General features: G+C 34.7%; 1 protein-coding gene across 5 annotated transcripts in view; it reads left to right on the forward strand.

The window, feature by feature from the left end:
• Window positions 1-9,227, forward strand: part of CCDC102B (coiled-coil domain containing 102B) — a 192,063-nt gene extending 182,836 nt beyond the window's left edge. For all 5 annotated transcript variants that reach the window (XM_059409802.1, XM_059409803.1, XM_059409805.1 and 2 more), the window contains one exon: window positions 8,627-9,227. In XM_059409802.1, the coding sequence (XP_059265785.1) occupies window positions 8,627-8,665 (39 nt within the window). In that variant the 3' untranslated portion in view covers window positions 8,666-9,227. The remainder of the gene's footprint in view (window positions 1-8,626) is intronic.
• The last annotated feature ends 3,033 nt before the right edge of the window (window positions 9,228-12,260 follow it).

Consider the following 12,260-nt stretch of genomic DNA (forward strand, 5'->3'; position numbering starts at 1 on the left):
AAAAAAAAAAAAAAAAAAAAAAAAAAAAAAAAAAAAAAAAAAAAAAACTATGTCCTGATTTTGCTATAATAGAGAAAAGTAGAATTGTAATTCCCAATCATTTTCCTAAATATGATCTGTAAATGCTGATTTATTTTATTTACTTTATTGAAGTGAGGCTGATTTTTTACTTGGAAAGCCTCAATTCTGTTGATATGCAATATATGTATTCTCCATGCCAAATAATACTTCTTAAAGTGAAAAGTTATTGGAAAAAGTGGTCAGTATTCTCCTGGGTAAAGCCCCATAAACCAGTCAACATGCCTCCCATGAAGCTTTTTGGAGGCTTGTTTTCTTAAATCATTCTGGCAACTAAATCCCTTCCTTCAGGTCACACTCTGGGTCATTTTCAGAAAGTTAATGTGACAGAGTGGTAATTGATGTGTCTCAGGAAAATGATGAATTAATCTAAGAGTGGAAAGGCCATCAAAGTCAATTCCTAATGAATTTACTTTTCTGATGGTGTCTATTCCTTGAGTTGGAATGACATTTATTTTATTTAGTAACTTTACCCTCAGAAATATTTTATTTTCATTCAGAGGTTTAGCAAGCAAATCTATGGATTTGTTAACTTTTCCTCATTCACAATTTCTCTTTTGAAACCCCCTTTGCTCATAATATTATTCAATAATTTAAGAATAAAAATATCCTTAAAATGTTATAAAATAATAATTTAAATACAGAATAACATAATTTGATGTTATTAGATAGGGCCATTTCATGTTTTTCTTTAACTATTCGTACATAACTTTGCTTCCTGAGCTACATTAGAAATTTTAATTTTTAATATAGTGATTAGTAAAACAGTATATTACTATAGAGACTTTTGGATATATGGAAATTTTTAACCCTTTCATAGGTGGAATATATTTTATATATAAAAATGAAAATAATTCACTTTGAAAAATGTCTTCTTTGTCCAAAACATTAAGCTACATTGGCTGTATCTTATGAATTGATAATTTAGTTATTTCATAAAACTTAGAAACACATCCATAATTTCGTGTACATTTTAACAAAAGTCAGTGGGATTGTGTGGTTGAGCAGAACAATGTTCTTTTCCCCAAGAATTTCTGAAGTTACCAGAGATAGATTCTTAAGTACTGTTTATGAATGTCATAAGGAGGTATCTACTGGAAGTTCCCACTGGATTGGAATAAATCAATATACTACACATTAGGGTGACATTTTCTCTAATATGATATGACTGCCCTCACTCACCCTTAAATACACACAGGCATGCGGCACACGTACAACAAACGGATTTTTATAAATAAACTCTAAAATAGGAGTTTTATTTTTTCTTTCTGTTTTGTGATTCTCCCCTGGGGAATAGGCACACAGAGGATTTTGTATATATGAAACCTTGTTTCTAGGAATATATTATCAGTGGGTGGGATTTCACTTTTTCTTATAAGCAAAATGCTGTCATAGCTTATTAAATTAAAATTATGAATAGTAAATCCCAACCCCTACTGCAGTGTTCAGCATACCTTTTAAATGTGCTATCAAATAAATAAGTACATTTATGTTCCATTTTCATTATTTAAATTTCATTGTATATTTTGATTTATCTTTAATTCTTTTATTTTCCTTTTTATTCTATGTTAGAGGGCAGTGAGGTCTATAAGGTTGTTGGAGGCTTATAATATCCTTCAAAATCTCTTTCCTGTATGTTAGATCAATGATATTTTATCCGATAGCCAATTAAAACCAAGATGCAAATTTTAACACTTAGGTCACTTATATTTTGCAGATTTAGAACTTCATGAAATTTTATAGTATAAATTGTGAAATTCAGATATGAAATTATGTCATTTTGTGTTTGATATGTCTAGTGGACTACTAATAATCCACTATATTATTACAAAGTGATTGGCAGTTCACATAACTGTTATCGGTGGATTTATATTAGCTTGATTTAAAGCACTGATAAAAAATAATATTTAGTTTCTTATTTAAAATGGCAAAACACTATGGCTATAATACTTCTTTTTTATTTTTTTCGATGTGTTTTTTTTTTTAATTTTTTATTTTTCCCCAGCGTAACAGTATTCATTGTTTTTGCACCACACCCAGTGCTCCATGCAATCGGTGCCTTCTCCAATACCCACCACCTGGTTCCCCCAACCTCCCACCCACCCGCCCCTTCAAAACCCTCAGATTGTTTTTCAGAGTCCATAGTCTCTAATGGTTCACCTCCCCTTCCAATTTACCTCAACTCCTTCTCCTGTCCATCTCCCCTTGTCCTCCATGCTATTTGTTATGCTTTACAAATAAGTGAAACCATATGATAATTGACTCTTTAAATCTTAAGCTAAAGTTCAAATTAAAAATAAAACTGGAAGATGAGGGAAAAACCCATAGGTCTGAGACATTCACTATTTTGTCTTTCTTTTCCTTTTCCTTTTTCTTAAAGTGAAATTACATTACATAAAATTAAACATTTTAAAGTGAATAACCTAGTGGCATTCAGTACATTCAAGATGTTGTACAACGACTGTCTCTAACTGATGCCAGAGCATTTTCATCATCCCCAAGGGAAACTCCATAAGCATCACATAGCAGCTGCCCAACCCTCGCTCCTCTGAACCTCCAGCAAGCTCAAGTCTGCTCTCTGTCTAGCTGGATTTACCTGTTCTGGATATTTCATATGAACAGGATCATACAACCTGTAATTTTCTGTGTCTGGCTTCTTTAACTTACATATGGAGTGTTCAAGGTTCGTGTGTACCTCAGTACTTCATTTTCCTTTTGGTTTCATAGTATTTAATTCTGTGTTTATTCAACAATTTGTTCACTCATTTATGTGCCAGTGGACACCTAGGTTATTTTCATCATTTGACTTTTTCAAATGTATGTGCTATTATAAACATACAGGTACATGCATTAATTTGAATACCTGCTTTCATTTATTTTAGGTACATAACTAGGAATAAAATTTTAGGGTCATATCATAGTTCTATAATTTAATGTTTGAAGGAGCCAATGAGTTTTTCCTCCAGTGGCTGAACTGTTATATTCCTATCACAATGTATAAGAGTTCCTAGCTCCTCATAGCACTTGTTCTTTTTTGTTTTTTGATTTGTGTTTTTAAAACTATACTCATCCTACTGAGTTTATAGTGTGGTACCTTATGGTGGTTTTGATTCGCATTTCCCTCATGACTAATGATTTTTAAAAATCCTTCTTTTTTGGAGAAATGTCTATTCAAGCTCTTTGCCCCCCACCTCCCTTTATAACAAGATTTTATTTATTTACTTATTTGATACAGAGAGAGAGAGAGAGAGCGCCAAAGGGAATACAAGCAGGGGGAGTGGGAGGAGAAGAAGACTCCCCACTGAGCAGGGAGCCCGACGATGCGGGGCTCCATCCCAGGGTCCTGGGATCATGACCTCAGCGAAGGCAGCGGCTTAATGACTGAGCCACACAGGCATTCCTCTCCCCACCCTTTTTAAAAGATTTTATATATTTATTTGACAGAGAGAGAGAGAGAGAGATCACAAATAGGCAAAGAAGCAGGCTAGAGAGAAGAGGAAGCGGGCTCACTGGCTGAGCAGAGAGCCCGATGCGGGACTCGATCCCAGGACCCTGAGATCATGACCTGAGCCAAAGGCAGAGGCTTAACCCACTGAGCCACCCACGTGCCCCTACCCCTTTAAAAAAAAAAAAAATGAAGTTGTTTGCCTTTCTGTTGCTGAGTTGTAAGAGTTCTTTATGTATTCTGAATATTAAGTCTTATCAGATATTTGATTTCCCAGCATTTTCTACCATTCAGTTGTCTTTTCACTTTCTTGGGAATGTCTTCTGATGTATACAGTTTTTAATTTTGATAAAATCCAGCATATCTATTTTTGTTGTTGTTGATTGTTCTTTTAAAGTTTCATTTCTGCTAAATCCAAGGTCGTGAAGATTTAACTCCTATGTTTTCTTCTAAGGCTTTAATGTTTAACCTGTTATATTTAAGTCATTGACCTCTTTTGAGTTAATTTATACACATACAGTGTAAGTTAGGAATCTAACTTCATTATTTTACATATGGCTACCCAGTTGCTTCAGCACCATTTGTTGAAGAGACTTTTATATTTCTCCAATTCAGCAGTCCTGGTACCTTTGTCGCAAATCAGTAGTTTCCAGATGTAGTTTCTGGAGGTTCAGTTTCATTCCATTGGTCCACATGGTTATCATTATGCCAGTACCACATTGTTTCAATTACTGCCCCTTTGCAATAAATTTTGAAATCAAGAAATATGACTCCTCTAACCTTCTTCTTTTTCATTATCATTTTGGATATTTGGAGCCAATTAAAATTCCATATGAATTTGAAGATCCAGCTTTTCCATTTTTGCAAAAAAAAAAAAAGAAGAAGAAGAAGAAGCAGTAGCACTTTGGATAGGGATTTCATTGAATCTGTGGATGACTTTTGGGAATACTGAGAACTGCTGGATGTGTATGTCCCTCCAGAGTTCATATGTTGAAACCATATTGCAAAGGTGATGGTATTTGGAGGTGGTGTTTGGGGAGGTGCGTAGGTCTGACAGCAGAGCTCTCATGAATGCAATTAGTGGATTTCTGAGAGACTCCAAAGAGCATCCACATTACTACTCAGTGAAAGTGGTAACCGCCAAATGTGTGATTCAGCAAATCTGTAACAAGAAAATGGAACCAGAGGTTAGAGAATGAAAGAATAAAATTCTTACCCTGGTCCGCGCTCAGTATTTTTGCCAAATAATACTCTGTGCTTTAGTTTTCTCATTTTTTAAGAAGAAAGTCTGGAATAAATAGCTGAGATTCTGCCGGCACCAAAATTCCATTATCCTATTACGTTTTCCAAAATTTAGCTACTGGGTTTAAATAAAATCACTAATTTGGGTTCATGAGGACGATGTAATATTTCTTTAGAATTTCAGTTTATTTTCACTAAAATAGCTGTTGGCTCCCGATACAGCTTAGTGTACTCTTTCCACTTGCTGGATTTATTTATTTTTAATTCATGCAGTTAAATTTAATATGGTTGTTGACATAATTGAGAGAATTTTCATTTTGTATTTCTCTGCTACTGCCCATCACTTTCTGTTCCCCTATCATTTTATTTTGCTTAATTTAATGGTATTTAGATCCCTACAGCATTTGGCAGGCTTTCTAATTCTCTCTAAATTCTAGGAAAACAGACAAAAAGAAACATCAGTATATCAGTAACTAACAACAATCATCTCTTTGCTTTTTAACAACTTTAATTTCATTTTCCATTACATAGTTCCATGTGTGTGTGTGTGTGTGTGTGTGTGCATGTGTGTGAACGTAGTTCTAGTTTAGTGTAACATGAGTCAAGAAAGAATAATTACTTCTGTGCTGATGTTATTTAATAAGGTCTGTATTTTATACTTTCCATTACTAAACAGAGAATTTTGCTGTTGATAAAAAACAAAAAAACCCACACACTTAAAAAAAAAAAAAAAAAAAACTAAAAGAAAAAACAAAAACATACCAAATGTGTAAAACAAGGCTATTCAATCACTTGGTACTTGGCCTTTTTTGTAGCGCTGTATCCGGGATGAGATGGGCCACTCCTCCTTTCTGCAAGTGTTTTCATTTCTGTTGAGAAAAAAATAACTAAATAAAATGAAGACCATGTGACTTGTTAAAAAAAAAAAAAGAAGAAGAAGAATTACAAATCACATTCATATTTCACAGTCAGCTCCTTTTCTAGCATTCTGAAATCGTGTCATTCTGGGTCTATTCAGCATAATTCACATGGTAGAAGGAATTTTAAAGTGAATTCGATGTTCTTATCTCCTGGAGCCATGTTTCCTGAATTTGGATTATGGTCCTGCGGTACCAAATAGGGTGTTTCTGAAAACAAAAATTCTAAATTAATAGGCATGTAACTTGGGAAGTAGGAATGTGTGTGTGTGTGTATTGTAAGTATTTTATTTTAAAAGTAGTTAGATGTCCATTCAGTGATGAATGGTTAAGGAAAATGTCATATATATACAAAATGAAATATTACTCAGCCATAAAAAGAATGAAATCTTACCATTTGCAATGATATGGAAGGAGCTAGAAAGTATGACGCTAAGTGTAATAAATCAGCCACAGAAAGATAAATACCATATGATTTCACTCATATGTGGAATTTAAGAAACAAAACAAATGAGAAAGGGGAAAGAAAAGATAGAGAAAAGAGAGAGGCAAATTAAGAAACAGGTCCTTAACTACGGAGAACCAACTGATGGTCTCCGAGAGGAGGTGGGGGAGGGGCGGCTGGAGCGGGATGGGGGTAGGGAGGGCACTTGGGATGAGCTCGGGCTGGTAGAAGGAAGTGCGGAGTCACTGTACGGTACACCTAAAACTAATATTACAGTGTATGTTAACTAACTAGAACTTGAAAACATTTTAAAAAATTATTTTCACAGCCAAAAAATAAGTAAAAATAAGATGTTGATAGGTTTAGCCACAATCCTTACCCCCTCCCCGAAAAGTATCTAGATGACTTTTATGTCCACTAGAACTTGGAAAACCATAAGTTCAACACACAAGTGTTTTCAAAGTGTATTACAATGCCCTTCATAACTGTAAATGACTAGGTTATTTCTGATTTGGCATTATCAAAGAGTCTGTGTGTGTGTGTGTGTGTGTGTGTGTGTGAGTCTTCAGTGAATATGGTAAATATCTTTCATTAGTGACAATTTCAAATTACTTTCAAGGATGTTTTATATACTTCATAGTTAATTTACATAAACATCCCAAATGAAATTTATTTTCCAATCTACTGCACTAATGCCTGAAAATCTGGTTCTCTGTGCTGGAGGCAAATTGGTGGCTGTTTTGGTGGCATGCCCTTGACAACATGGGGAAAGAGCCGGGAAATGTGAGAGGTCTGCTGTGCCAAGGTGAAGCAGGTGTGGGGGAACAGTAGCATATGGAGAAATAATTAGCTGGCTGAGTCTGTATTACAAGAATAATTTTACCTTAAGCCAGTTAAAATTAATTATCCTACCTTAAGCCAGATAGAATTAATTCAATTTCTCCCAAAGAAACTGTTTATTTGGCTCGATTTGGGCGGACATAGCTGGAATGTTTTTTAACCGTATTAATGAGCATTTCATAATTAGAACTATGTCCTTTGGCTCTGTATACAAATAGCAAAAAAGAAAATTTGGATTTACGAAATTTTAAAACCCAAATATGTCCTTTTCTCCAGATAATTATCTGAGTTTTAATGTTTTCTGGTCTTTATATTTGAATGAGTCACTGCCAATTGGCTTAACTTGTACCATATGAGGAATGCCTTGTTCATTCTGTTTATTAGATTTGTCTATCCACTTTTTGCTTATTACCATGTAATCCATTTTAAGATAAAATTCATTTGTTTTTATTTTAAATGATTGTAAAGGAAGGATCAGCATTTTTTTTCAAAACTAGGTATAAAGGTTTTCAGTTTTTCTGTGATGAGGCAATATGAATTTTCAAATGCTGCTATTTATCCCATTAATTATTTCACATGTGTTTGTGATATATACTTTTCAAAGAAGAGAAGAAGAATATTAACACATAATTTTATAAAAGATAAGGTATCTCATCTATTATTTGTAAAAGAAATCATTTAAAATCAAGTGACATCTACTCTTTCTTTTGTTATTGATTAATTCAACAAACATTTGCTGAAATCAGAATTTGGCTGTAGGTATCCAAAAACAGATAAATAACAGAAATGTAAATAATACAAGGAATCTGATGATTTGGGACTTGGGGATAAGCTCCATGTTGGACGTACACGAATGACCCCTGGTTCACCACCACAGAATAGGCCTAACTAGAGAATGGGTTCCTTAGAAAAGGTATCAGGAAGAGACAGAGTTCCATGACATCTTTTCTTTCATCCCTGTCCCCAAGGTTACTCTACCTTAGCTACAAGATGGGGATAGAAGGCACCTAATGACTGGACTTGGCTGCTCTATAATTTCCTGTTACCTCTCTTCCCTACTGAGATCAGCCCAAATTCAGACCTTGCTTGAGCATATTTATTTTCCAGCATCTAGAGCTTATCTGGAGCTCTAGCTGTAAGAGATTCAAGAAAATGTAGGTGTTTAGAATCCAAGAGGGAGAACTAGAAGAACTCTGGCATAGATGTTGAAATAGCCAATCTATATTTCAGGCACACACACACAGTGTTGTGGATAGTGAATGTAAGGGTGGCAAGACACACAACGTAACAGCTGTCCTCATGAAACCTACAGTCAAATCAAATCATCAACGAAGAAGTCTATAATGGTGACTGAGTTAAATGCTGAAAATCAGTAGATTTAGGTTATATTGCTTCTTCCTGGGAAATGACCAATCAGAATGAGATCAGAAAGGAGAAACGAGTTCATTACCTGGAGGGGCCTGGTATAAGAACATTCCATATCCAGTGAATAAGTGCAGGGGCTTATTTGCTTTGGGTAAAATTGGAGGGAAACAAATGAAATCTACTAGTTTTCTGAGATTCTTCTAAGTATGTGGGTTAGAGGAGAAGAATGGCTTTGGAAACTTGGGAGAAAGCTGAGATTCTGAGGCTCTAAAATCTGTCTCTATTGTCTCACAGGTCCCTTGCTTGGTGATGGAGCTCCAAGGACTGATCTGAAGACTGCTGGTGAGCGAAGGGAGGAAGAATGGTAGCAAAAGTCCACATGCTGTGGAAAGGGTGGGGAAGGCACAAAAAAAGAAGTCATGGGATCTCCTAAATTGACTCTTAAGTACTCCCTTCACGGGATCTGGGGCTATACTTAGTTTGTGTAGCTAAAAGAATTGTCATGTCATGACCTGTACTAGTTGCTTTATCCTTAGATCCTGTTGTTCGTCTCTGACCAAATTTTTGCACTGAAATTAAAGTACCTTTCTGTGTTGTTTTATGGACTTCATCCATCAATTCAGATTATCCTTGGTGTACACTAATGATGTAGCTTAGTTTCTTTAATGATTAAGCCTGTACCAAATTGTTATTTTGGAAGTTTTCTGTTAGCATCTGCAGCAAAATTTTGTTGATTACTTAAAAGTATTATCTAAGAATGGCTACAATTTGTTCTCTACCTTTATGTCTTTTTATTCCAAACATTGTACGCTATCATCAGTGTTCACCTCACCATAGAAATAGAGTTATTTTTATTGGGATACAACCTGAAAATAAATCTCATCTTCAAGTAGAATATGGAGAGTACGATACTTATGTAGAATATGTCCCACCATTTTATTTGCCATATGCATACTATAGAATTTATATATATATAGATACATAATATATATTACATCTATAGCTATTTTATATATATATATATATATATAATATATATAAAACATCCCCCCATTACATACACAGACATGCAGAGCTACATATACATAAGAAAAGTATAACAATGTGGTAGGACAAATATTGATAACTCCAAGAGGATAAAGATAATCAATTAGGATAATGATCTGGTGATCTCAAATCTGAGATCAGATGATATAAAATACACACTTAAATATTTTATAAAGGCAAAACATGAAAGTAAATGTGTTGGAGATTCAACATCCATTCTGTCTCATTAGTGGGTGGATGTCATTTGGGGAACCCTAACGTGTATTCACCTGGCTTCTACTTAACATGCATTGTTTTTTCTCTAGGATCACCTCCACCCCCAAATTTCAGGCCACATCCTTTGGTTAAGGTTAATACCACCTCTACCTTCAGGTTGGGTAGGCGATTCATGTTTATCTAATGAAAACATTTAAGTTTTCTGGACACACATGCTAGTATGGGCAGGTAACCACATCAGAGACAATGAAATGTAATGAAGCTTAGATTTCTTAAACAGATGCATTTTCTTGCTGCTAAAATTAAACCTAAGGAAATAAAGATTTAGGGTGACAAAAGCATCAGACTTTCACTAGGAGCTGCATGAGAAAAAGAGTTGAGGCATGGAGAGGGCCTGACCAGGAGACATAATGAGCCTCTCTGGCTTAAGCCATAGCCTGGGTTAAGATGCTCCTGGGAGCAGTAAATAATGCTGCTATAAACATAGGGGCGCATGTATCCCTTTGAATTAGTGTGTTTATATTTTTTGAATAAACACCCAGTAGTGAGATTACTGGATTATACGGTAGTTCTATTTTTAACCTTTTGTGGTACTTCTGTACTGTTTTCCACAGGGGCTGCCTCAGTTTGCATTCCCACCAACAGTGCACGAGTGTTCCTTTTCTCCACATCCTAACCAACACTTATTTCTTGTGGTTTTGATTTTAGCCATTCTGACAGATACGAGGTGATGTCTTGTTGTGGCTTTCATTATTTACAATAGCCAAATTATGGAAAGAGCTCAAAGGTACATCAATTGATGAATGGATAAAGAAGATGTGTGTATGAATATTTCAGACACACACACTGTGTACATATACACACATATATATACAGACACACATGTATATATGTATATAGACATATATATATATATATGGTGTGCGTGTGTGTGTGTGTGTGCATGTATGTGTGTGTGTGTGTGTGTGTGTGTGTATATATATATATATATATATATATATATATATATATATACAGACTCTTGCCTATAGAGAACAAATTGATGGTTACCAGAGGTTGTCTGGAATTGTTAATCACTATATTATATACTTGAAACAAATATAACACTATATGTTAACTATATGGAATTAAAATAAAAACTTAATAATAAAAAAAAGATACCCCTGGGATTTTAAGTTACTTGTGTCCATGAATTCTCCTCTCCATTAAAGAAAATTTGCATTGAGTTTCCAATAAATTCCAGTAAGTATAAATGTATTTTCTAATAAATCAAAACATTTGCAACAATAATAGCAAATATATTCTTTTTGAAAGACAATTTTTAAAGGAAAATATAGTTTAAATTAAAAAATAAACTCTTGTCTCAAGAAAAAAACAGGGAGTCGATCTCTAATTTTGTTAATCATTATTAGAATAGGCAAGTGGTATCTAGCTTTAGCTAGCAAGTATCTATTACATATAAACGTAAAAGGGGAATGGCATGAATACATGTAGACACACAGATGAAGTGAATAGCACATACGGAAAACGGATAGATGTTTTTTTCACATCCATGTTGGAGAAAGCTATATCCTTAATAGATTTTGTAGATTTGCCTCCTATTTGAAGAGTTATATTCCATGATATATTTTTATTACTTATAAGTAATTTTATTACTTATAATTTTAAATAATTCCCCCAACTACTAGTTATCAACACTTAATATAAAGTGCTAATGAAAATTAGATTATTCAGTATGTGTGTATACACACACATACACAGTCACGACTATTTGGAAGGGATACACACTGGTAGAAGATGGATTGAGAGTTTCTAATATTGGTCATGGTCTTATTAGCAGAAGTGCTGGCTCCTCTTATGGCAATACCTGAGAGAAATAAATATAGCTTTGTCATCTGTTTTTACCCATACTATGCTGAAAAACATTGGCTTCCTCATAAACACCACCAGGTGTATTTTAGTAATTAATTATTAAAAATTTGGAAATTCAGAAGGAGCACTGTGGTGTCTAGAACAAGTATTCCCCTTATTATAGTAGCAAGTATCCTGGGATTTATGGAGAGTCAACATATGGAACTGTGTTCCCCTCAAAATTCTTTTATGCTTCTGGAGACACACAGTATGAAGTAGTACTCTGCTGCAAATTTAGTGCCCAAGGAGACTTTTCCTATTTAAGCCCTCGTTATGATTGTCTTAGCATTTGTGGATGTGAGGTGAGATCATTATACAGTTTATCCAATAAAAACAGTGTTGAGCTAAGTGTCGTTTATTCAGATCTATGGTTCCAGGATGTGTGAGAGAATAAGTCCAGTGTTCGCCATGGTGAAGTTTGTATATATGCTTGCATTCTTGTTTTATAACAGGTCTTGATTACGAAGATGCTATGGGTATTTCAAAATTTTAGTTGAATTTTGACAAGAATCTGAAGGATGCTATATCCTGAAGAACCACACTATTAAACATAAAAAAAGCCACTAGTTCCTCTTGTAAGTACCATGGACAGAAACAAATGAGACTTGTTTTCATGGATATTGCATTTAGTGAGTAAGAGAGAGGACAATAGGGGCGCCTGGGTGGCTCAGTGGGTTAAGCCACTGCCTTCGGCTCAGGTCATGATCCCAGGGTCCTGGGATCGAGTCCCACATCGGGCTCTCTGCTCAGCGGG

This window comes from Mustela nigripes, chromosome 8 (assembly GCF_022355385.1).
Source record: "Mustela nigripes isolate SB6536 chromosome 8, MUSNIG.SB6536, whole genome shotgun sequence".
NCBI classification, from domain to species: domain Eukaryota; kingdom Metazoa; phylum Chordata; class Mammalia; order Carnivora; family Mustelidae; genus Mustela; species Mustela nigripes.